Source organism: Carassius carassius, chromosome 36 (assembly GCF_963082965.1).
Source record: "Carassius carassius chromosome 36, fCarCar2.1, whole genome shotgun sequence".
NCBI classification, from domain to species: domain Eukaryota; kingdom Metazoa; phylum Chordata; class Actinopteri; order Cypriniformes; family Cyprinidae; genus Carassius; species Carassius carassius.
Window position 1 is genome coordinate 14488436 of NC_081790.1, and position 27708 is coordinate 14516143.

At 36.1% G+C, this 27708-nt stretch overlaps 1 protein-coding gene across 2 annotated transcripts in view; it reads right to left on the reverse strand.

The window, feature by feature from the left end:
• igsf9bb (immunoglobulin superfamily, member 9Bb) overlaps window positions 1–25499 on the reverse strand; it is a 101934-nt gene extending 76435 nt beyond the window's left edge. For both annotated transcript variants that reach the window (XM_059526395.1, XM_059526394.1), the window contains exon 1: window positions 24647–25499. In XM_059526395.1, coding sequence (XP_059382378.1) covers window positions 24647–24710 — 64 coding nt within the window. In that variant the 5' untranslated portion in view covers window positions 24711–25499. The remainder of the gene's footprint in view (window positions 1–24646) is intronic.
• Between the last annotated feature and the right edge of the window lie 2209 nt (window positions 25500–27708).

The following is a 27708-nucleotide window of genomic DNA, read 5'->3' on the forward strand; positions in this document are numbered from 1 at the left end:
ATGCTGGACAACATAATAATTAGGCTGAAAACAAACACAGCGTGACCTGCAATGTCCGATTCAAATGACTCTCACGAAGCAGTTCTTTTTAATGAGCTAGTCAAAAAGATTTCCAAAACAGCAAAACTCCTGAAAGTCTGAATCAGATTCACTAAGTGAGTGAATCATTGAGAGCAATGAGTTCACAACTGACTCACTCACTAAACTAGAGTCATTACAGATGTGTCTGATTTAAATAAAAAAATCATATGAACATATGTTGTTCATGTGAAGCATTTAATTAATGAAACTATTACAAAAAACGAATAATATATATATATATATATATATATGCTAACTATATTAATTTATATTAATGTATATGAATATTTAACTAATATATATATATATATATATATATATATATATATAAAAGGTATATAAAAAATAAAATATATATTTTTAAATGATTTTAAACAATCATCTCTATATATTAAAATGTGTAATCAAAAACTAACCACACTGAGACTGATCTAAATGAGTGTGTTTTAGCAAATAACAATTTCCTAGAAAGCTATATAAGCAATGACAACTGCTATCAGAAATGGCTATCAACCTTTCAACCTTTGCTACAGTAACCATGACATCTGAGTTTATCCTGCACGCAGCGGATAAACAGGTACTCAAAAATGATTCATCAAATATTATATTTGCATAAGATGGGATACAAATCCAAGCCTTGCTTTCCTCATTAGCAAAACTGACCTTGGCTTAAGGTCACCGGCCAATGAAAACTCCCATAATCAGTGTATGATCAAGCTACCTTGAGAGGTGCCTAATATGACAGATAAAACAGTGTGGGTTAATGCAAACCTAGGTGGACTAAAATTGATTTATTCAGTATGTAATTTCCTTTGTGAGGCACATCACATTCAAAAAAGCTGGGGAATCAAATGACTGACTCACGACTGTGATTAGATATTCTCAGCTGCTGCTTTTCCTCTCGCTCTCTCTCTCTCTCTCTCTCTCTCTCTCTCTCTCTCTCTCTCTCTCCATCCCTGTAATGATGTGATGATGAGAGCCGGAGAGCCGCCACCGCGTCCCTGTGCATATACCCAAGACTCCCGCTGCACCCACTACCTACTGCCGCAGCGCCTGCTGATTGGCTGCTGGTGACATCACCGGTGAGCAAAACAAGCCTTGGAAGGTATGACTTCACTGTTTGCACGGCTGAGAGCGACAAGCGGTTAACAAGCAGCTCTCTCTCTTCTCCCCTCCAGATTTACTCCCGTTTACAATGAAAGACACAAGGGATCGAGCCAGTCAAACCACTTGAGCCCTGAGAGAAAAAGGATGTGCATTTACAACAGAGAGGACTAAAAAAGCCAAACATCATTTGTTTGGTTTTTCAAAAGTTTTCCACGTGGTAGAAGACTTAATTAAGAATGTGCCCCTTTAAAACTTAAATAAATAAATAAATACATGAATAGAATATATGTTGCCTAATTATTTACATATGCACTTAGATTATCAGTGTGTGGTTATTATTATAATTAGTAATAGCAGTAGTAGTAAAAATAGAAATGGAAAATCTCGTGCATCCAAATGAACTAATCTTCAAAAGTTATTTCATTAATAGGGTGGTTATTATAATTTTGTTATATTTCCAACAGCCACTCCCTCAACACATCCACCTATGCAATCTTGATCGAATTCCATGCAACTATAATATAATATAATATAATATAATATAATATAATATAATATAATATAATATAATATAATATAATATAATATAATATAATATAATATAATATAATATAATATAATATAATATAATATAATATAATATAATATAATATAATATAATACTACCCTTGATAGAAGATGGTAAACTGGTTTACAGACTTTTTAGAAGGTACAACAATCTTATCATCAGTTTTGCATGAATATACTGATGGAAAGCATCAATATATTAGGCATACATTAATATTCTAGCAGCTCATCATCATCTTCACAGATCTTGCTCAACATTATAAATGTAGCGGAAGGCTGGAGGCACCGTACTTCCTTTGAAAATCCCACTTAGGAAAGTAGGTCAAAGTAACCCATAAGTGCTCCGAGATTTTGAAGCATCTGATTCAGGACAGTGTGCTTCTTCTGAAAACACTGAATCAACACCCAAGAGTCATAATATTGCCATCTATTTCCGCCAGTAACAAAATCAATATGGCAAGACAAATGAGAAATCTTAATTAAAGAAAAAAATCTATATAAAGAAAATGCTCCAGTAAGTGTCTTTTTCATCATTATGCTAGGCCTATAAATATACAAATTAAAGGCTATTTAAGGCAACAACAAAAAGAAAAAGAAAAAGGACAAGACTTCGAATATGTCAAGCGTTAACTTTCTGTTTCAATAGGAAGATCACACCTGTTTAGTTAACATTCCTATTAATCTGATTTTAAAACATAATTGTTTTAAAAGTTTGTTGTGCTCAAGAAAATGAATTAAGCATCTGCGTTAGCATCCATCAAGCATCTGAATATTTCAGAGGGAATCTTGTCAGATAGTTGCATAACTTTAATGAGTGGTGATGAGAATTTCTGATTTGCTGAGTAAAAAACACACAGCAAATAAACAGGATGAATCCTGACTGTGCAATAACAGCTAGAGGAGTTTATCACCTGACAGAACAACCGGAAAATATGTAAAAAAGAAAAGGTGTTAAGACTGCAAATGGGCAAACACAAAGAAAAGGAAAAAAAAGCTCAGCGGTACAGTGCAAATTAAATAACATTACCTCCCCTTGGTGAACAATAGACTGTAGCTTCCCCATTTATCTGCATCAGACGATTTAAACCCAAAAAATAAAAACCAAAATACCAGCGTGGCTTTGAAAAATGAATGACGCTCTAATGGAAGTGAAGGACTTGACCTAGATCGGCTGGATAATACCACCCCTGCCATGGATCACTCACAGAGTTCACACAAAACCCTCAGAGGTTCAGGCTCTCTGTTTTCGAGTTCCTACCAGCTCTTGTCTCCTCCAGCAGAGCTGCTCTCTGATTTCAGGTGACTTAATCATAAGATTACAGCTTGAGGAGAATAAACAGACTCTTGAGCTGAATAGCTAATGATTCTTTAGCTCATGATACAGATTCGTTCAAATGTGGATAATTCGATTATTACATGCTACTCTGTATGCAGGCCAGAGATAACAGAGTTTCCCTCTCCTTTATGACCATCCACTGTACCTATATTTATTGATAAGCCTAGGTACGCATGCAACGGATGCTATGGAAAGACTCAAACAGAATCTGCACTTATTTTGTCATGTATTTTATGCTTATCATGAAGGAAATGTTTGGATGGAGTTAAATGAATAGTTTAGCCAATTATTATATAATTTCGAATTGACTAGTCAATCTTGCTCTAAAGTATTCAATCAGTAATCAGTTTCAGTGTTCTAGTTCAAAACACTTATTCAACTGTAGCTGAAAAATTATTATTAAAAATTGACTTAAATCTTGCTCTGTTCCTAACTAAATGCTATCAAATGACTTACAATATAGAATGAACTATTTACATGACCATTTAAAGGGGTCATTTGATGCTACTAAAAATAACAGTTTTTGGTGTAATGAAATGTGTTTATATGGTTTAAGGTTAAAAAACACATAATTTTCCACACAGTGTACATTATTGTTTGTCCTCTATGCCCCACCTTCTGAAACGTGTAAATTTTCACAAGGCTCATCGGTCTGAAAATGGTCTGTGTGCTCTGATTGGCCAGCTATCCAGTGCGTTGTGATTGGCAGTATACCTCAATTTTGCGGCAACCACATGTGACGACCCCATGCTGGACTCCACTTCGTCCACGGTGCGATCCACAGTGCAAAGCTGATGTATTACCTCAGCAACCAACAGGGATCAGCTCCAGGCATGACGAAGCGGATATCTTCCTCTTTTGGAAGACCAAACAAAGTAGTTTCACTTTCACAGTGAAACACTCAGCGTCTTTACAACATGGCGATGGCGGCAACAACAATACTACGAGAATAATAGGTACGCCTTCTTTTTTGCATGAGCATCTGAGCGGCATTATGCAAATCTTCCCACATAGTGACGTAGAGATGTGGGGGTGTGTTAGAACGAGCCGTTTTAGGGGTTAGGACAAGTCTTAACTTTTATAAAGAATATCTCTTTTGATTTGAGACTTAAGACTTTGCAGCTTTACAGATCTTCTTTATGCACCAAGAGCTTGTAACACTCCAAAGAGAAAGGAAAAATTTAAATCGCATCAGTTGACCCCTTTAAAAGATTGGGTCAGTAAAAATGTTTTGAAAGAAACTTATTTCAGCTGAATTCATTAAATAGATAAAAAAAAATGTAAAATACAGTTACAAAAAACTTCTATAATCAAACAAATGCTGTTCTTTTAAACTTTCTACTGATCAAAACATCCTGAAAAAGTGACAGTTTCCACAAAAATTAAACATTGAAAATAATAAGAAATGTTTCTTGAGTACCAAATCAGCAAATCTGAATTATTTCTGAAGGTTCATGTGACACTGAAGACTAATAGCAATGGCTGCTGAAAATACAGCTTCACAGAAATGAATTTTAGTACATATCAGAATACAAGAAAATATTTTAAACTGTAATAATATTTCATAATATTACTATTTTAACTGTATTTTTAATCAAATAAATAGGTGATTTCTTTCAAAAATATGAAAAAAATCTTACTATCTCCAAACACTACCCATATATACAGGGAGTGAAGACAGTATATATGTATATCAGAAAATCACAGCAAAGAAATTATCTCCATAAAATTGTCATTCCAGTTCACCCTGAATCACTCACTATCAATGTTCCTATGAACAGGTAATGACCAGCCTCATAAAAACCACCTCTGAGCAGAGAGCTTTGCGAAGGATGAACCTACTTATGCCTGCTTCTATAAATAAATATAAATTACTCCTAACTAATGACCAGAGTAAGATGTTAGAGTTGATGGACCTCTAATTGCAAAGGAGGAACTGGGGGCAGTGCATAACTTTGGGGTTTCAATAGGCTGTCTCACGTGAGCGGAATCTTTAATGAATGCGCTGATTGCCACTCAGTAACCTGCCACAGCTACTCCCATAATTCAAGGTGAATATCACATCTGACAGCTCCCTAAATGATTTGACATGATTGATTGTTACCTAATGTGACCATTTACTATGTTAATGTCACTGATTTATGTCACATACACTTTTGAAGCGTATTACGTCATAGTATTTTTTTTATAATAATATTGGTCACACTTTATTTTAAAATCCAATTCTCACTATTAACAAACCTTTAACTACAATTTTCCCTCAATAGACTCCTAATTTGATGCTTATTAATAGTTAGTACGGTAGTTGTTAAGTTTAGGTATTGGACAGGGTTAGAGATGTAGAATATGATGTGCTTTATAAGTACTAATAAACAGACAATGTTTTAATAAATAATAGGCCTCCTAATAAGCAACTAGTTGTAATAGTAAAAATTGGTCTCCATACTAAACTTACCATAATATTAATATAATACTAATATTATTATTATTATACATTTTAATAATATATACAGTAAATTCTCTTTTATATAAAGATTTAAATATTTGTAATGTTGTTGATGTATTCAAGCATTTGATTATTTAAATTAAAGAAGTACAGATTCAGTAGAAACTCATTTTATATATAGATTTCATATATATTCAGTCATATTTCATAATTAATGGATGAATATTACATGACCTAATTATTATTCATGAGTCAGACTGATAAGGTTTAGAATTTGTCCCTCAGATTATTTTAATGTCCCTGGTTACCTCAACATTTTTAAATGTGAGATGGAATTTGTGCAGACATAAAAACTTAAAATGTTTTTTCATGTTTGTTCATGGTTGTCTGGTTTATGAAATATTCTCATGACTCATAAGTTATGAGTACACAAACTAGAAAGAAATGCAATGTTTATGCATGTAAAAGTTGCTCTGTGTCAAAGTTTACAAAGAGAGCTTGGGGTCATTTTGGGTTAAAGGCTGGCAAGAGTTACTTATTAAAAACATATAACTTCATATATCTTTCTAAAGTGAGAAATGGCAGTTGTGTTATTATGCAAATGTTAGACCAATAAGGCCTCCAGGTTTAAAAGGGCACTGCAGATATGGGTCCCAAACGAAGCTTCTTACCCCCTGCTGAATGCTAGTATTAGGGGCAGATGGCTAAGGGTGGATCAGCATGCTCTTGGTCTACTGAGAGGACAGTAATGGCATACCAACCACATTTAGAGCTTTACCCCTGCACATATGACATTAACCTAATAGGTCAGCTGCAGTTTAAGACTTTAAGACTGAATACAAGCCTCAAATGAACTTTTCTTCTTAGTTCTGGATTGAAGTTTTCAGGCTTATTTCTACAGTTCTACTGTAAGTTCAGTCCTAGGTGCTCATAAACCTACAATTAGCCTATCATTTATTATAATAAATTCCTTAAGTTTTACACTTTCAAAATAGCTTCTGTTGCTACAGCTTGTAATGTAGAAAACGACTTAAAAATCACAGATTGTGTAGATAAGTTAAATTATAAGCATCTTATGGGTTTGGAAGCTATAGTTTTAAAAGTACTTTAGAGATACAACTCTGTCACAAAGCTTTGATATTGTATGGGATTTCAACATTTCAGACAATCCAAATGGTGATTAACACCTACGAAGTAACTTTTACATTTCTTTGTAATCCCATAATAATCTTTCCATTCTATTCTTCTAAAGTGCCAAATCTTTCCGGAATGATCTGACATGAGGCATGACTTGGGATCTTATCAGTTTGTAGAAAATGTTCTGAATCCAGAAAAATAAAAAGGCAGGAGTTTGACAGACATATTAATGATTTAACATTAATACATTTAACTTTCCTTTCCATTTTATATAACGTTACACAATCAACTTTAGCACCACAGGCCAGTTGGCACAAGAGGTATCAGAAAAATACAGAGTAATTAAACTAGACTAATCGTTTAATCCATTTTTTCATTAGGTTCAGACTGAACGACACAGCACTTTTTATGGTAGACCAGCACATATTGCTTTATATTCTCTAATACATTAGCTTTTTTTCTGTTTAATGTAAGTCAATTCAAAATGACTACACTGTATGCAGTAATGCCTAAAACCATGTTTTTAAGGCACTAGAATTTGGATGGCTGTGCAAAGTAAGAAGCAAATCAAAGCAAATTATTAGAAATTACTTTGGCGAATTTCATCTGCATTTGACCTGCAATGAAAACTCCAGACTATGTTTCAGCTTGCAGAAATGCTAAATGGATGATTTTCCCTCCCATTAAAAACAACAATGCTAAAGACCTAACACTTAAAATGCAATGAGAGGAAATCACTTAATTGGCTGTTTCCTTCAGCCCTGTAGCATAGTGCTCTCAAAGAGATGGAAATAGAGAATATAATTAATATAGTGTTCTTACAATGTTCTCTGCAGGGGCACAATCACTGAGGTCTTTTTCAGACAGGCTGGTGAATTGTCAACAGTGGAGAAGCAACACAGGGATACAACAAAGACAACTAAACCAGGTGTATTTTTTTTTTTTAATTGAGGTTTATACATCATATGAAAGCAGCATAAATACGTTTTCCATGGATGTACAGTATAGTTTGTATACAAGCTCTTTGAAAATCTGGGGTGCAAAAAAAAAATCTAAATATTGAGAAAATCACCTTTAAAGTTGTCCAAATGAAGTCCTTAGTGATGCATATTGATAATCAAAATGTATTATCAATTTTATTATCTAAAAAAAATGTTTTTTTTTTTTTTTTGTTAAATGTGAGCCAAAATCATCACAATTAAAAGAACCAAAGACTTAAACTACTTCAGTCTGTCAGCACTGAATTTAATTAATACATGAGTTTCACAAATTGAGTTGAATTACTGAAATAAATGAACTTTTCCATGACATTCTAATTTATTGAGATGCACCTGTTTATAACTGAACCACGCTCTGGTCCAACTCTTCCATCAGAGCCGGGGACTGCTAAAAGATTAATCAAACGAATCAGGCTTTAGGGGTTAAGATTGCCTAATGTGAGCACACCCTAATTATTCTCCTGCATCCCGCACACACAAGTCTCAACCTGAATGAGATTAGTCAACTAGTGATTCAGACAACTAGTCAATATAACTGACATATTTAGACTAGCACATCCCTAAATAAGACCTTGATTTCACTGAAGCACTAAATATGCACAAAACTGATTTGAATTTATTGTGAAGGGTGTCTTGAAGGTGACATGCTGGCTGTGAGGTTGAGAAACCTGATCTTTAGAAAGCTTAGCATGTGCTGTAGAGGGCCGAAAAGTCTCATCAATTTAAAAATGTAAAGTAAACAGCAAAATCGCTCCCTATACAAAGCTATAATAATCCATAGATATTTTGTGGTCACATGGTGCAGCAGCATCATATGGTCAAATTATGAATACGGTTTAACACTTAATAGACTTTTTGACATTTGTGAATCTACACTGAAAAATAACATGCAAATCTTATGTAAGACAAAAAAATATTCTCTTGATTTTTTAATGTGTTAGACAGGTCTCATTTCTTATTTCGCTGCCAATTCGCGTTTCAATATCCCGCACCTGTTGTGAGCTTGCGTTGTCAGGGCTACAGAGGTTAATCTATCCTCCAGATAGGGGCCACATGATTAAGATCCAGCTTCACAAACTCCTCTGAGGATAGTCTGATTTCCTCCCCAACTCTCCCAGGCAGCGTTCACTCCTCTTTTAGGCATGTGCGTAAATGACTGTGTAGTAATGATGTTAGAAGCTGACTCAACAACACGATAGGCAGAAACAAAATATCGGATTCCACCAATGAGGTCTTAAAACTTCTGTGACAATTGCCTATTTTTGATTCCTAGCAAGTAACCTAAAGCCAACAGGCTTGACACATGCTGGTTTAAATCAAGGAAAAATTATGGATTATAAAATATTTCTGGTAACTACGAAATTTAAAGGCAGCACTGTTGCCTGGTGACTGGATTACTTTCTTGCATCTATTTTTATTCTGAATTATAACAAAATTCAATTTTAACCATCTATAGCTGTCATTACTTTGCACAGAATATGATTCTCATTCATATCTGAAAACAAAAACTCAAATTAATACTGTACTGGTTTGCTATGCTAGATGATTCTGTCTAGTTTAATAATTAGATGTGAATGTCAATAAAGGGAAGTGGAAAGTGATTATAGTTCTCATGCTGATAGATTTTGAGTCACTTTACAATACACCTCGGGGGATTTGGTGTGATCCATAAGTAGTTGTTATCTCTTCTATAGACTACACAGAAAACACACACACACACACACACACACACACACACACACACATACATATATATATATATATATATATATATATATATACATACAGGTCCTTTTTAAAAAAAATAGCATATTGTGATAAAGTATATTATTTTCCATAATGTAATGATAAAAATTTAACTTTCATATATTTTAGATTCATTGCACACCAACTGAAATATTTCAGGTCTTTTATTGTTTTAATACTGATGATTTTGGCATACAGCTCATGAAAACCCAAAATTCCTATCTCAAAAAATTAGCATATCATGAAAAGGTTCTCTAAACAAGCTATTAACCTAATCATCTGAATCAACTAATGAACTCTAAACACCTGCAAAAGATTCCTGAGGCTTTTAAAAACTCCCAGCCTGGTTCATTACTCAAAACCGCAATCATGGGTAAGACTGCTGATAAGAAGGCCATCATTGACACCCTCAAGCGAGAGGGTAAGACACATGAATAAGCTGTTCCCAGAGTGCTGTATCAAGGCACCTCAGTGGGAAGTCTGTGGGAAGGAAAAAGTGTGGCAAAAAACGCTGCACAACGAGAAGAGGTGAGTAGAAACATCCAGAGCCACCGTGCACAGGCGTGTGCAGGAAATGGGCTACAGAGAAGCAGCACTGGACTGTTGCTCAGTGGTCCAAACTACTTTTTTCGGATGAAAGCAAATTTTGCATGTCATTCGGAATCAAGGTGCCAGAGTCTGGAGGATGACTGGGGAGAAGGAAACGCCAAAATTCCTGAAGTCCAGTGTCAAGTACCCACAGTCAGTGATGGTCTGGGGTGCCATGTCAGCTGCTAGTGTTGGTCCACTGTGTTTTATCAAGGGCAGGGTCAATGCAGCTAGTTATCAGGAGATTTTGGAGCACTTCATGCTTCCATCTGCTGAAAAGCTTTATGGAGATGAAGATTTCATTTTTCAGCACAACCTGGCACCTGCTCACAGTGCCAAAACCACTGGTAAATGGTTTACTGACCATGGTATTACTGTGCTCAATTGGCCTGCCAACTCTCCTGACCTGAACCCCATAGAGAATCTGTGGGATATTGTGAAGAGAAAGTTGAGAGACGCAAGACCCAACACTCTGGATGAGCTTAAGGCTGCTATCGAAGCATCCTGGACCTCCATAACACCTCAGCAGTGCCACAGGCTGATTGCCTCCATGCCACGCCGCATTGAAGCAGTCATTTCTGCAAAAGGAATCCCGACCAAGTATTGAGTGCATAACTGAACATAATTATTTGAAGGTTGACTTTTTTTGTATTAAAAACACTTTTCTTTTATTGGTCGGATGAAATTTGCTAATTTTTTGAGATAGGAATTTTGTGTTTTCATGAGCTGTATGCCAAAATCATCAGTATTAAAACAATAAAAGACCTGAAATATTTCTGTTGGTGTGCAATGAATCTAAAATATATGAAAGTTACATTTTTATCATTACATTATGGAAAATAATGAACTTTATCACAATATGCAAATTTTTGAGAAGGATCTGTATGTATATATATATATATATATATATATATATATATATATATATATATATATATATATATATGCACAGTGTTCAAAGATAATAGATTATGAAATCACATATAAAGATGTATTTGATTACAACTCGAGTTGTAAAAAGCACTCTAATGATCAGCTAACTGCATTCAATATAAAAGTAAAATAAATAACAAAAAAATAATATAATTCATTTTCATTTAATTGCAATTAAAATGCAATTAAGTCCCAGAAAACATTCAGTTTGCAGCTAAATATATTCTTTTACTGAGAATTATTTTAGTAATAAATACTTCTTTAAAAAAGTATGCAAAATTGTATTTTTTACAAGGGACGGTAAGAATTTTGGGCAGAATTTGGACAATGTTTAAGCACTTCTGAAATTCCATTAAGCTAAACTGTGTTCATTTGCCAGCAAAGACAGCAAATCTGACAATGGTGGGAGCACTGTAATATATGAGATTGTGAATATACCCAGGCATCTATAGCAGGCGCCAGCTGCTAATCCTATATTGTTGGGGAAATGTTGACTGTATTCTATCCTCTTAGTCTGCAACTTTTCATGGCTGAAGAGTCAGTGATTAATCTGCAGCCTTCCAGCATCACTTCTGCAACCGAGACTGCAGATCCAAAATCATTCCCTGGAAAATCTCTGTACATTACTGATTACACATGCTCTGCGTAGCAAACAGGATGAAAGTGAATCATTAGCCGTTTCAAAACCTTAATGGGCAGCTACTTTTGGCAACATCCAAAATGTCATGCTACTGTACATCATAAATAATAAATTCGTAAAGCTCTAGTACATACAGTAGGCAGAAACTTTCCAAGCCTGACAAATTGCACTCTGCATGGGAAAGTCATTTTACAGCTGATTTTAACAGAGTCTGATATTAGCATGTCGCTAAGCTAACAGCACAATACTCTAATACTTTAACATTTTTAATCAAATATATTTAGAATTATAATTTCCATGAAGATTAATATATTTGCCAATACAAGGTATCCTACATGACAGCATAATTAAGATATCTGTGCAAATATTTTACTACAATAATTGTTGTAATTGTTTTATATGCTGTAATGTGGATTTTGCCCGGAAAATGTGGATTACAACAATACAAAGTCTCATTTAAAAAAAGAACAGGACTGGCTCATATTTACTTGAAGAAAGCAGCGTTAGTCGCTACAGCAATTCCCTGGGAATGCCTTTCAAAATATCAGGCCATTAATCCTATCATATATATAAATATAACAGAGACAAAAACAGAATCTGTATCTAAATATATTCTCAAGCACATGCACATTTGGGTTAGCAAAGGCAGAAGACACCTACGATTCTTTGCGCTCCCTAGCATTATATAAGCAGCAATTGGATTTTCTGGCAATATATCTCTCTATTTCTATCTGACAGCTATTCCCTGTTTACCTCCCTTTCACCTTTTCACAGTGTGCACCTAGTATGCTTTTTGCATGCTGTAGTTCATGCCACTGCACTCTGGAGAGCCCAGAAAACATGCTAACAGTAGCAAGCTACCTCAGCAAACTGTTTTCATTTGTAACAGTGACTGGCTAAACAGTCAATATTAAGCTGTTTCCTGCCAAAATTGTTTGTTGGTGCAATGAAAGTAATACAAGTATCAGACAGACTCATGTCTCAACTCAAGCATTTCTTTGTTGCTAGTTTAGTGTTGGTTTATCTGGTTGGCTAATGCTGGGTTGGTGCTTGTTTGACCTGGCGCATTGTGAGAACTCATCTGCATAGTCCTACAAATATTAGCAATGCAGCAATATGTCTGTTCCAGTCTGCCCAAAATTAAAACACACAGAGAACACATGCTTTTCATCTCCCAAACACAGGGGCTAACAGATGACTTGGTGTCAATCTGTCAGAAGATTACACTTTGCACATGGCAAGATGGCACACAGTAAATGTCTCCTGATAACATTTCTTTCCCACTGGCTCCAAAGCACTGTGAAGAAGCACATAAAAGTGTCATGTCCCACATCGCCCCTTATATAACAGAAGTGCAAAATTACTTTTTCAACCCAAAATATTAATTTTACAGCAAAAACTATCACAGTACCATAGTCTAGTCAGCTGCTTTTAAATCTTTTAGAAGAAGAGTGCTGCATTAAAGGAATGTTCCAAAAACAAATTAAGCTTAATCAATAGCATTTGTGGAATAACGTTAATTATCATTTGTCCTTCCATTTCTCTTTTTCTTTTAAAAATTAGTATAGCCATAAATATCTTAATATTATTTTAGTGTGGAAAAAAATACTCACCTTTTATGTAAACTCATGTTAAAATATATAATAATTTTTCACAACTTCATTGTCATGACAATATAATGCCTAAAACATTAGAAAGAATTTATGTACACGTTTTTATAAAATTATGTTTCACATTTCTGCTTTTAAATGGCATAAAAAAATTGACCCCATTTACTTCCATTGTAAGTGTCTCATCTTAATGTAACCTCACTTTTTTTTTTTTTTTTTTTTTTACAAATCAACAACATGAAACTAAAACCCGAAGTACCTTACAGTTAAGTGTATGTTAGGTTATGCGTTAAGCAGATCTGCACGACAAAAGATGCAATCTCCATTCAAATGTTTCATCTTTTGTAAGAAATTTTCCCTTCAGATTGGTGCTTCAAATAATGTTTGTTGGTTACAATGTTGATTACATTTCACCACTGGGTGGCGACAAGTGACTGTTAAAAATGTATTTGTCATTGAATCATTCATTCAAGAGACCCATTCAAAAACTGATTCATTCAGTAATGGAACAAGTGTAGTATTATTGAGTGAGTCATTAAATCATTCATTTAAATGAAACACTTTTTTAATAGAATGAGGCAATGAATATTTTGTCACAGCCTCTAGTAAATTACGTTATTTTGCTTATATCAGAATTTTGGGGAAACTGTAATTTCAATAAAAAAAAAGAAAAATTTTAAATTGTAAAAATTGGGATTCTCAATTTATCCCAAAATCTTGCAGCTCTAGTGTTAAGAGTGCATTGCAAAAATCTGCATTGTATGCACATTTTGTAGTCTTTATGCTTAGATTGCATAAGCAATGTTTCACTAATTCACTTTTACCCAGCCTACTGTTTCACAGTCAAAAAATAAACAGATGCGATAGATAGAACAAAAACAGAGACACACACTGATGACTGCTTGCATGAGGTGGTTTAGAGCAAAGATATTTAATTGGTCATAACTTTTGGTGCAAACACCAGAAAATAATGAATATGTCTTGTGTCCATGTGTGTAAGCAGGGGTGTGTTTGCCATTGTGTATGAGCACCTTCCCTTTGAAACTGTTGGCCGCATTTATAAGGAGATTGCCAGAGTGACCTCCCATACCACTCTGTAAAATCAAGATGGCAGAACACAGTGCAGAACTTTCTGCTAAAGGCCAACTACCACACAAAAAAAAGACCTTTGACAAAGATAGGAATAAAACCAGATTAAACATTAGTCTGGCTTTCCTGAGATATAGAGGATTACGGGCAGCTAAAGTGATCCAATTTGACTGGTAAATTTGTAACAACTACCATATTAACATATAGTCAATGTTTCTATAGCAGCATAACAGTTATCAAGTCACTTGATATAGTAGATATCTCAATTTTGTTATATATTCTATTTTCTTGATGTGTAGCAGGGGGGTGTAGGTGAAAGGAGGGCTGAGGTGTGGCCAAAGCGCACGTTTGATTTGGTCTAAGAGGCAGTGCTCACATGCCACATCTAATGATTGAAAAATCATGTATAACCCCTTTAATTAGCATAAATTTTATCATCCGGAATATACCTTTAAATCTTATTAGAGGTCTGGCTGACCTCTGAGTGAAAGAGGCAGGGCAGATATGATTGGGGTGGAAGGTTGGATAACTTTGACTTGAAGGGGAAAGTTGATCGAAGGTAGGCGCCATGCCACAAGAAGGAGAGGAGGTGGCTCAGGTGGGCCTGATTCATCACAGCCAGTCAGCATCCCGCCTGTGTCACGTCCCGTGCCAGGCGTCCACCGCAGTACACAGTGAGCAAACACATGGACTCGTAAAAATGATGGATCTAATTTTAACAGAACTATAGCAAAGCCAAACAGATTGAGAGAGATGGATGCATAGATAGTGATCGCTCAGAATTGATTGCCTTCTGAAGGATGGTGGTGAAGGAGGAGAGGAAAAGCAAGAGGGGCGGCAATAGCGAGAGAGAGAGAGTATCCTTGGCAGAGAGCCTGGGGTACAGTACTGAAGTATCTCATGGCCAGAGTATTAATGTTTAATGGACGTGGTGGAGCCGGGCGGGAGGCAGCCGAGTGCGCTGCATCAATGGACAGCTGAAAAATGAGACGCGAGGGGAAGTGGTCCAGTCAGGGGGCGGGGAGAGACGATCAGCACGCTGCCTGGCCGCCTGCCGGGCCCACGCACGTCAGAGGAGTCACACACTCACACGCGCTCTCTACATCTCTGTCAATTCATTGTGAAGTCCAGCAGACTTTCCTGACACACACGATACAGCAGGATCTGAAAGCATACATGCAGTCTGGCATCTCGATCTCAGTGCTGACTGGTGATGATAGTGTCATGTGTTGCACTGTTGTATATGCAGATGTGAAGTGGTAATGTGATAAAAGGTATTTCTCAGACTTTTTGTCCAACTCAGCCACCGTTTCTGCAGCCTCATGCTGAGTAACTCCACCCACACTGAAATCTCATTGGACAGAACAAACACTCCTCATTAGGGAAGCACCAGTATTTATATTCTATACTTTAAAAAAATAAATAAATAAATAACTAAAAACTAAACACAGTCATCAATGCTACAAATGAATTTAGGCATCACAGCATTATAAAGCACAGTATAAAAATTGTTATTCATTTTGAAAGTTTCTAAAATGTACATTCATTAAATTATGAGTGTTTAAAAAAGAAAGAAAGAAAAGAACTAAGATTAGGAAAAATGAGCATGTACAATTAAATATCAAAGTAGCCGATATAATACATTTAAAAATCTCTAATTAGCCAACAAGTAATACTGATATATTGTCCATACTTCTAATCTTAGCCATCGAAGAGCAGACAATATAAGACTGCTGAGAATCAGATGACAAATCCATTAAGCTGTACAAAGAAAACCATAAAAAAAACACAAACATAAAAAGTATAAAATGTCACAAAATGCTCTTTATCCTAAAAATCCTGGCAAAAAAAATGAACAGAACTTGCAACTTACTTATTTTATTTTTAAAGTATTTTATTCTCGTGAGGTCAAAGCACGTAATTACTCCATTACATAAAAATTAATTACTCCAGTCAAAACATACCTAAGCAGCATATGCAGTTTTTTTTCAACAGGGTTGAGTCCTATTGTAATCCTAATATTCCACTGACTCAAACTCTGAACCACCAAAAATTTATACCAAGGGCTGAATCATGATTCTTACACTGCTCCCCCGACGCTGAGTCAGACTAAACACCTCTGACCAGCATCACTCCTTTATTAGTCAGCACTCTAACCACACTGCTGGAGCACCATCTTCCAAGTGTCATCATTTTCAATTATTCTCATCAAAAAGGGACATTTCTGTTTCTGAAATCAAGAAGGGTGTCAAGATACCACTGCATTATAGCATCATCCACAAACTACACAAGTACTCCACATGCACAATGGCTATTAAGATGACTGATGATCTTTTGGGTGTGCTGAGAAAGCTGTGGCCACATCACAGATGCAGATCTAAACAAGAGCAAAGTGTATCGATCAATAGGCCCATGCTCTCATTTCTGTAAAGATCAAAGGCTTTCTGTTCAGTGATTTCCACGGTGCTAAAGCAGACGTTAAGCTGTAGCTTTTACTTAGACCAGGAATCTGCTTTCCACTGACTAAACACACAGTACATGGAAAAATATCCAGTTCTTCCATTCCCAGTGTGGACGATACATAAAATAACCCAAAGAGAAGGTTTAAAGGAAAACTAGGTTCTTTAAGTGGAGATAGCTATGTAAAAGTCACACTGGAAAATAGTGTCTACCAAATGCATACATGTGAACTTGATAATTTTACACTAAATGGAGTCAGTGAGTACCTTTACATAAATAAAACAGTCATCTGGCATGTTCTCCAACATGGGAGGGGAGGTTTTCATCTGTAGATGAACTTGAATTAGAAACATACTGTCTTTTCTTTAACGCCAGAGCTAAGTCATGCATAATTTACCAAATTTCACAGGGCTCTTTCGAAGGTATCTATATATGGAACATCTTCCACTAGTGTTGTCTTGCATGCATCTATCAGACAGAGGAAAAGGAAGACTGCATTTGGGGGAGGGGGACCTGAGTCAATGCTGGCCCATATACCAGCTGATTGACATATTATGGTTCGTGACTTTTATGGAACGAGCCCTTTGCCCTGAGCCATCGGTGGCCTGTTACTTCCTATTCACATCAATCGAGATGCAGGCCTGCATTTGGTGAAAAATTGATGCTAGAGCACTCAAGGTTGACGGGGTATCTACAGGATGTATGTGGTGAGTGATTTCATTGAGGAAGACATTAAGAAAAAATCTTAAGAGACCAGGGATCGAAGTTATAGACCTTAGGGTAGCGCCATATTTAATTTCTGGCAGTAATAAAAATGTGGCTTTGAGGGATAGAGATATACAGTGCGTTCAAAAAACTGTACGGTTTAACAACATATCAATTGTTGAACTGATGATATGCATTTACGGAAAAAACTATCAGTAGACAAAAACTCCACAAAACAGTGTTGAAGTTTCCAAGTTTTAAAAATTATGTGATCGGCAGTTTGTGCAATTGTAAATATTATATGACACATAAATATACACATATGCATACAATATTTTTTAAACTAGTAAATGCAATATTTTACAATGCAAGGTTTTATCATTTTTATATAACAAACAAAATATTTTAGTTAAAATGTTTACATTACATAATATAAAAAATATATACGAAAACAATTAGCAAGTACGCCTTTTAAAAAAAGATCTTTAGAATCACAATATATAACCATTTTGAATACACCAACCATGAATTAACTGTGATCCAGATATCAACATAATATCATACCATTCCTACCTGTAATGTATTTACAGGTAACCAAAAGTGAGAAACAACAGAGGCCGTAACTTAACAGCAAAGTTACAGAAATTATTTAAGATTTAAATTATATAAGACTTAAGCTCAGATAATGGCTAAACTTATATCCAAGTTCCTAATAGCTGAACTAGTCTGTGGATAATAGAAACATCCAGTTCTGAAAGGCTCTACACACAAATTTCTGAATGAGACAAAGTCTTGTATTACTTCAGCAGGGAGACTGTTTGGGCACATGCTTTATATCTGGCGGACTAGACTGACAGTGTTGAGGAGAGAGAGTATCAGAGACAGGAAACAGCTTTTGAAGTGCTGAGAAAGTAGAAATGGAATCCAGCCACAGACATAGATAAGACATTCACATCAGTATCTACAGCGCTGGGGAGCTATCTGAAGATAGTTTTTTTTTAATTCTACACTCCATACACCATAATGGTAAAGCAAAAAACAGGTTTTAAACATCTTTGCAAATTTATTACAAATAAAAAACTTAAAGGTACATGTTGTAGGACCTGCCACTAGAGGGCACACTACCAAAACAATAACAATGCGTGGTTTGATGACGATAAGAAGTAGCATGGAATGATGGAATTTGTTGTCTTCTACCCAACTGCTGACAGCCATCAATCAGACGGAAAGATAAATCATGGATTTAACGCGAGTTCAACGATTTGCGCGAGTAGATTACATACAAAGTCAATGCAAAGACGCGATCAGACTATGAATCAGACACGTATTTGCAAGGGTCTATAGACGCGATGCCCCGCGTTTGGCGTGTATGCCCTTACAATACTAATCTTGTTGATCATTATAATAGTATACGTTTTCTGTAAAGATATGAATCAAAACAACTCACCTGTCAAGTAAAACATAAGTGAGATCGGCATCTCTTTCTAGTTGAAGTTTTTGCAAAGCTACTTCCGCATTTGTCCACGACACTGTTGTCATGTGGTTTCTATGTCAGTAGAGGAGGTAACAAAGGGAAACTAACGTCATTGACAGGCGACTGCACTGCTCTGTGTCACTGTTAAGAATGGGAATTTTCTCATGATTTACAAGTAGTTTTAAACATTAGAGATATTGTTAGTAATCAGCTGGACAAAATATACAACACTAGCCTAGTGGTTTTTGGATATTTTACATAAGACCCAGCCACACCCCCTGGATCTTATGCTGTGCAGTGAGAAGCATCTCCACTTCATCTGAGGAAGAGTTCCGCTTCATTGAAGATTCACAGAATCATGTACCCTTCATTATCCATAATTGAAGTCATCTGAAACGACTAGAACTCTTCCTAGAGCTGGCCTCCTGGCCAAACTGAGCAACTGATGGAAAAGGGCCTTGTCTAGACTGGTGACCAAGAAGCTGTCAGTCACTCTAGTTGAGCTCCATGATCATATATGCAGATGGGAGAAATCTACAGAAGGACAAACATCACTGCAACACTCCACCAATCTGGGCTTTCGTCCTCAGTGAAGACACACAAATACCCACTTGGAATTTGCAAAAAAAAAAAGTCTTAGTCTGTGAGAAACAAGATTCTCTGGTTTGATGAACCTCAATTCCAAGCATAATGTTTAAAGGAAACCAGGCACTGCTCATCACCTGCAGAGTACCATCCAAAAAGTAAAGTCTGCTGGTTTTTCAGCAGCAGGGACTGAGGGACTCATTAGAGTATAAGAAATGGTCAATACACCAAAATATTGAAATAGCCTCAATTAAACCCTAATCCAGAGCATTCAGAACCTCAGACTGGGCAGAAGGTTTATCTTCCAACAGGACAATGAACCTACAGTAAACACGGCAAAAGTGGCTTATAGACAACTCTGTGAATGTCCTTGAGTGGCCCAGCCACAGCCTGGCCTTGAACCCAAACAAATATTTCTGGAGAAACCTGAAAATGTGTGTTTGCCACCATCCAACCTCACAGAGCTTGAGAGGTGAAGAGCAGTGAGAAGAATGACAGATAATTGTCAAATTATGATGTGCAAAGCTTGTCGCATCATACCCCAAAAGACTTGAGGCTGTTAAAGTGCTTCAGCTAAGTAATGAGTTAATGTACTTATTTCAGTTTTTTGTATATATATATATATATATATATATACACAGTACAGACCAAATGTTTGGACACACCTTCTCATTCAAAGAGTTTTCTTTATTTTCATGACTATGAAAATTGTAGATTCACACTGAAGGCATCAAAACTATGAATTAACACATGTGGAATTATATACATAACAAAAAAGTGTGAAACAACTGAAAATATGTCATATTCTAGGTTCTTCAAAGTAGCCACCTTTTGCTTTGATTACTGCTTTGCACACTCTTGGCATTCTCTTGATGAGCTTCAAGAGGTAGTCACCTGAAATGGTCTTCCAACAGTCTTGAAGGAGTTCCCCGAGAGATGCTTAGCACTTGTTGGCCCTTTTCCCTTCTGTCTGCGGTCCAGCTCACCCCTAAACCATCTCGATTGGGTTCAGGTCCGGTAACTGTGGAGACCAGGTCATCTGGCGCAGCACCCCATCGCTCTCCTTCTTGGTCAAATAGCCCTTGATGCCTTCAGTGTGACTCTACAATTCTCATAGTCATGAAAATAAAGAAAACTCTTTGAATGAGAAGGTGTGTCCAAACTTTTGGTCTGTCCTGTATATATTATTCACAAGTTTAATCGAAAGAGAGAGTCCAACTTGCCTGCCCCTCTACTTTTTATATTGTTTCCTAACTTTGTTTGTCCAATAGACCGGCAAAAGCCCAAAAACAAATAAAAATTAACTGTAAATAAAAAAATGCAAAAAAAATCTTTGTGTTCTAATAGTTGCAACTCCACTTTGTTCTTTATTGCCCAAAGCATTACCCCTCACTCAGAATCACTGGAGCCAACAAAATGCATTTGAAAATGGCTGTCTCAGCTGTGCCCTCCGTGGTTGCATTCTGCAGCTTTCCATGCAATCAGAGCAAGTCAGCTACTTTTCATTGTTTGTTTGGAATGCCTGCCATGGATTTGACTGGATTATAGCTGACATTATAAATCATAATTACAAGACAACAAAAGTATCGGTCAAGAGAGCCAATGAGTTTAAATATAACAATTTGAGGGTTCTTTTATTTTTTGGAAATCTGTAGTACCAAGACAGATAAACGACATGTAAACGGCATGCTCGTGTGAGTGGTGTTGGAAACTAGTCCAGATGTGATGACAGGCTGCTTGTTTGTTATATAAACAATTTTAATTTTTCCACAGGGAAGAGGTCTACACGCTTATCATTCCGCTGGATGAGGATCAAGCCATCACAGCCTGAGGATGAAAGAGAAGTGATGGCTGTTGGAAAACACATCCAATGTTATCCAACACCGCTTAAAAATGAGCAGCTGTCAGGTCCCCCACTAGCCCTCCTCTAACAGGCTTTCCATGAAACATAGACTCCAGTACAAACCTCCAGAGCAAGCTTTCTTTAGATTCTCCATTTCCAGCTGGCAGCTACATCAATAACGCCTAAGGGTGAGGAACCCGGCAGAATCTAGTCTGCTAGCAGGTGCTAACTGCTAAAACAAATCACCATCATTTCACATGTATCCACATCAGCTCAAATCACATCCTGTCTGTTCAAATCAAGGAGTGAAGATTTGGCTGGTTAGCATGGCCTGTTGGCACCTTCTGGTAGATGCTGTAACTATGGCATTGTGGGGAATAAAAGGTTATATAATATAATATAATATAATATAATATAATATAATATAATATAATATAATATAATATAATATAATATAATATAATATAATATAATATAATATAATATAATATAATATAATATAATATAATATAATATAATACATATTCATATGCATGGGAAAATGTCAAACTTTGTTTTAAGAAATCCTTTTAGTCAGAAAAAATAAATATAAAGCACATCTGTTTTCAACATTAGTATTAATAAGAAATCGGCATACTAGAATCATTTCTGAAAGACACTGAAGACTTGAGGAATGGCTGCTTAAAATTCAACTTTGCCACTGCATAAATAAATTACACTTTACAATTTATTCAAAAAGAAAACAGTCATTTTAAATTGTAATAATATTACATAACATTAATGGTTACTGTATTTTTTATCAAATAAATGTAGAGAATTTGTCTATATTATATTTCATAAAACAGTTTGTTCTGGATCTCGCATCTGATTGGCTGATCGGTGCAATATTTCAGTATTATCAACAATCGGTTTCATTTTGTTTCACTCCACTTGTTGTCAGATATATACAGACAATATTTGTCTCAGTAAGTGTCAATGGCTCAAGAGCAAACCCACTATAATTTTACAATATTATTACTTTTATTGTGTCACAGAATGTAGTTGTAAAAGATTTGAATATAGACGTAAAAATTGTTGTTCAGACCTCAAATGTGTGATATATATATAAAGATATTTGAAATTTGTTTAGACGTTCAGCGCTTGTTTACCTGCCAAGAACAGCTTTATCTCAGCCAGTCCTTTGGGAATTTGATGCTGGCTCTTTGGTTATATTAAACAGGCAAAATTGGGTCTTATTAATCTATTACTTGCAGCAGAGCAAATTAGTTTGTCATTAGGGTAAAGTTAAGTTTCATATCTTTTCTTTTTTTATGTAACTAAATCTTGTACTAAATAGAGTGCTGATTTTCTACTTTTGACTGAATTGTTTGCTTGTGTTTATTCACAAACTTCCTGTACTTTTATAATGGCTATTGCGGTTCATTTATATATTACCGTTTAAAAAATCTTATTTTACATAACTAATATGCTGTGAATTATGCCTGCAGCATTGTGCCAATGGCCAAATCACAGCTGTGCTATACAGTCATATAGTTCAGGTACTCGTGTAATATAATAGATTATGTTATGTTATGTTATATTACGTTTGTCACATGTCATTTAGGGCTCAGGTGATTGGCTCAAAACTCTGGACATAAACGGGAATGCTATCTGACTCCTACTATAAACCTCATTGGTGCCAATCTAGATAAATTAAGATAAAAAGATTAATCTGAGCACCTGTCAAAATGACATTCGAACAGACATGTCGATTTGGCAAACAAGTTTAAAGAGGGTGTTAGGCACAAGCTCTTATCATGAGGGAAGTAGGTCTGCTCCTGAGGTGGACTACTGGAGGTCTCAACAAGTTCAGTGCAGTCAGCCAGTATTGAGCCTCGAGGGCCTACCCAGAGCAACACATCAGCTCAGGGCTCTCAGTCTGCTGTCTCCCAGTCCTCTGTTTAGACAGAGCAACAAAGTAGAGATCTGGCACCTGGCCAGGTTTGTAGCTGGTGATTGCGGGCCTGTTTGCCAGCTGACAGTTTGAGACGGGAGGGTGAGGGCAGGGAGAGATCTGCACTGGGGCTGGGATAGTGCAGTATTACTCTGACTCACAGGAGGGAGGCACTGAGAGTACGTAGCAAAGTGCACAGTCAGAAAAGCAAAGTGAAAGATTAAGAAGATGATACAGCTCAAGTTTAACAAGGTAAGATTATCACGTTTTACTTTATGTACATAAAAATTAGGGTTAAATAATACCTAGATCTACAGCCATATATTGAACCAGGTATAGTGTCTCTCTCAACATGGGAAATGTGTAATTATTCATAGTGCATGCATTTAAAAAGTTCTTCAGTGATCCAATATTGGATACTCCTTGCTATTCGGCTAGCAGCCCTCTTGTGGACGAGTTAGATTGTGCAGGGCTATATGAGTCCATGAGCCCAACATTTGAAATAAAGACACACCACTTATTTAAACAAGTCTCAAGGTCGATCAGATTCACCGAACATATTTTGAATTTCAATTATGGTGACTTCTTTAGAGTGCTCTCATGTTTAAAAAGCTCATCGAGGTCTAAAAAGGCATAATATTCAAAAAGTTAATAACTAAAACTGCATACAGCCAAATACAACTGAGCACCATACCCGTTATACATAAAAGCATCTCTATTAAAAGCACTTTAAGATGTGTAATTTAAGTTCAAAATGTATAAATTCAGATCTTAAAGGGATATTTCACCCATTTTGTCATAATTTACTAAATGTCCTGAGGTTGCAAACCATGTTAGCCAAAATGACAGCGTCCGTTACCACAAATATGCAATGATAACTTCTGCTTAGTGGGTAAATCATGATAAAATGTTTATTTGAGGGTAATCAATCCCTTTCATTTGATAAAACACACTTAATATGAAGTATACAAGCCCAAAGTTTTTAATGGGATTGAAAAACCGGTGAAAATGGTTGAAACAGAGAGCACCAGCTCAAACCCTTCAGTTTTGCAAGACTGGATTACTTAAAAACTAGCATTTGAACAGAAATGTCATTAACCAATGACACAGCAATAATATTTATAAATGAACACAAAATTATAATCAAAAATAATTATAAAATACCCAGAACTGCTATATTGTAAAATATTCAACACGACTAAAATAGCATTTAAATATAAAATAAATAAATAAATAAATAAAGAACCCATGATGACCCAATCGCAAAAATAAATAAATAAATATTAATGACTGGAGAAAAAAAGGAAAGAAAAAAAAGTCTGCAAACTTAAGGCTGTATATAGCCTAATAAATTGCACTTCAACTCACCTTGAGCAGCTGTTCCTCTGGTGCTGAATACACTTGCTATCAAAGTGGCCACATACCAAATCATAGTACTATTGCCAACCAGAGAGAAACCTCATCACATCTCAAAGTGCCCCTTTCAATAAATCATTCTTAGCCGAGCCCCTGGACGTTAGACACACTGTCAACTGCTGATACCCTATTATTCATGCCCTGCATACTTTTCTCCGACGGTTCCCTTCATTCCTTCCCTCCCCTTCTTTCCTTTCGCATCCTCTCTCGATGAAATAGAGCACCTGCACCAGCGCACGGCAGCCAGACGCGGCTCGATGGCAATGCCAGCGTGAAACCAAGCGTGACAATTTAGCTGTTAGCTCCGCCCCCGCTCGAATTTCATTGGCCGGTGGGGGAGGCGTCAGGGCGGGGATTGGTCGCCTCTCCGTCGCAAAAAACTGAGAGCACCGCGTTTCAAGGTGAGTTGGAGCGTGAAGTGGCGTCGGAACCGCAGTATCATGCGCAAAAGCGAAGTCGTGAAAGCAGCCTGTCGGATGCCCAATGTAGGTAACAAGGTTTCTCGTGTTCTGAAAGTTAAAGGTGCCGAGGTGTAGACGTCATACTTTAACGTGTGAGGAGGAAATCCTCAACCTGTATGCGTCATTCGCATTTCATCCCATCGATTGTACTGCGCGCGGTCTTGAGACATGAATCCGGAGCCACACTGAATTCTCCGGTAGTAGTGATGTCACTTGTTAGTGACATCATGGTTGAACCATATTTCCACCTCTAAATTAGTTCTAAGGAGTTAAGTAACTAGAGCATTATAATGATTTGACACAGGTTATATAAGTCAAGTCAGTCTAAGGCAATGTAATTTGTATTGCTGTTACCTAAAATAAATAAATTAAAGTTTTATAGCACAAAATCATGCTCCAGTGCCCCAAGTGAGACGAAAATATCTTTATATGATTCAGACAAAGGATACTAGCCTACTTAAAGGGATAGTTCAACCCCAAAAAATGAAAATTCTGTTATTTGTCCTCAGATAATTCTAAACCCACATGCTGTTGTTTTTATTGCAACCTATTAAAAAAATAGACAAATAGAGGCATTTGCCTTTATAAAATAAAAAATCTAAATTAGTAAGACCACAGTGGTGGTTGCCTTTTTCATGTTATAAAAGCAGTTCAGTGACTTAAAATTTACCCCACTCTAACACTTTCTGAGAAAGTAATAGGTAATGGATATTTGTAGCCCAATCTCCGTCAGTGATTTCTGAAAAAAGTCCATAAAACTTGTGAATTTATACAATAGTTTTGGGAACAGATATTATGTTCTGAAATTTTGCAATTTTGCACTCCATGTTCAGATTTAAAATATGACTTAATTTGTCGGCTACGGACATCCCTTGTTCGAATCCCGACTCAATGACCTTTCCCAATCTCTCTCCCACTTCGCTTCCTGCCAGTTCTGATCTGTCGTAATAAAGGGGAAAATGGCACAAAAAAAAAAAAAATCTTTACAAAAGTTGTTCCCCAGAAAAAATACCAGCTTTCATGTTTGAGTAAAAATTACAATCCAATAAAGCGTTTTATTTTATGTAAGAATTTTAACTGATGCATCTGTCACATATCATATACATTGTTCAAATGTAGGCTGTTTTCAGTCTGAATAAAATGTGTTTAAAAAGCACATTTCCAGGACTAGAGGTGTCAAATAATTACAGTGTACAGCAGCATAATGTTATGCATGCTGTGTTCTTTGCTAAATTTATGGTTTTTGAACATCCAAAAATCAGCCCAATATGGAGATAGCTGTAAACTCACATCACTTTCAATTTAAAGGGTAGAATCTGCTATACAGTCGATTTGAGCAATGTTTTTAATGGCAATTCTGGTGTCCTGCCAATGCTTCTTCTATCCACTTCAGAGAGTTTATGGTAAAGCAGCTTGGACTGGTCAGTTCTTCGAACAGTGTCTTTCATGTTCTCATAGACTTAAGGACAAGAAACTTCCAAACTATACAAATCTTAAAGCTAGGTCATTTTTTTAATCCATAAAATCTCAAGTATTATTGTTTATGAATGCTGGACTAATTGACTTTCTAATGCAGTTTGATAATGTTTGATGTCATACAAAATAGAATAGCAGGATTTATTGATTACACCATTAATATTATAGTGTATTATGAAGAAAAACTCTTCAAAATCCTGCAGAAATGCCCATTCAGACTGTTTTTAGCCGATGAGTCTACCGTGCTTTATATAAATCCACATTCAATGACACACACTGTTCAGAGGCAACTTAAAAAAAAATACTCCCCAACACTTGGAGGCTTTATGAATTCTTATAACCTCTCACTTATCTGTCTCAGTATATACATTCATTGCCAAGTTTTATGTCACCCACTCACCCATATGAGTTATTAACCTGCTTGTACATGCAGTCAATATGTAGGTATTTGTAGGTACAGCTGTATACATTACTTCACAAAAAGATGTGTTTGTTTCCCCTCAGGTAAAAAGATAAAGATATGTTTTCCCTCAGGTAAGAAATACACATCTGTTGGGTTTGACACCAGCTGCAAAGTGCTGAGCTATCATCGGAACTGAAAATAACACGCAGGCCTCAAAATGCTCTTTATTTCCATAACCATTTTAGAGCTGAAGGGCAGATAAATATATTCAGCTGAGCCCTACAACTCACCTTCAGATAGGCATTATGATGTTGTTGAGGAAACCATGTGTAATGCTATAGATGTACAGAAAAAATCGCTAGGAAGCACTCTTATTTTGTGTGTATGTTAGTTATCTTGGACTTTTACTGGCACATATTGATTGATTTGATAATTTATTCTACAAGTGAATGCATTCAGTAAATGGGGGTTATGAAGGTAAAGTAGGGCTAGGTATCGATTATTATATTCAGATTCTGATTTACAGCTTTCAATTTAATTCAGTGCTGATTCATTAGGGTATATTTCAGTTTTTCAGTTATTATGTCCAATTTGCTAAAATAATCTACGGATGAAAGTAAATTGTTGATGAAATGGTTTACACTGATCGAGTTTGGTACTTTTTGGCATGGAAA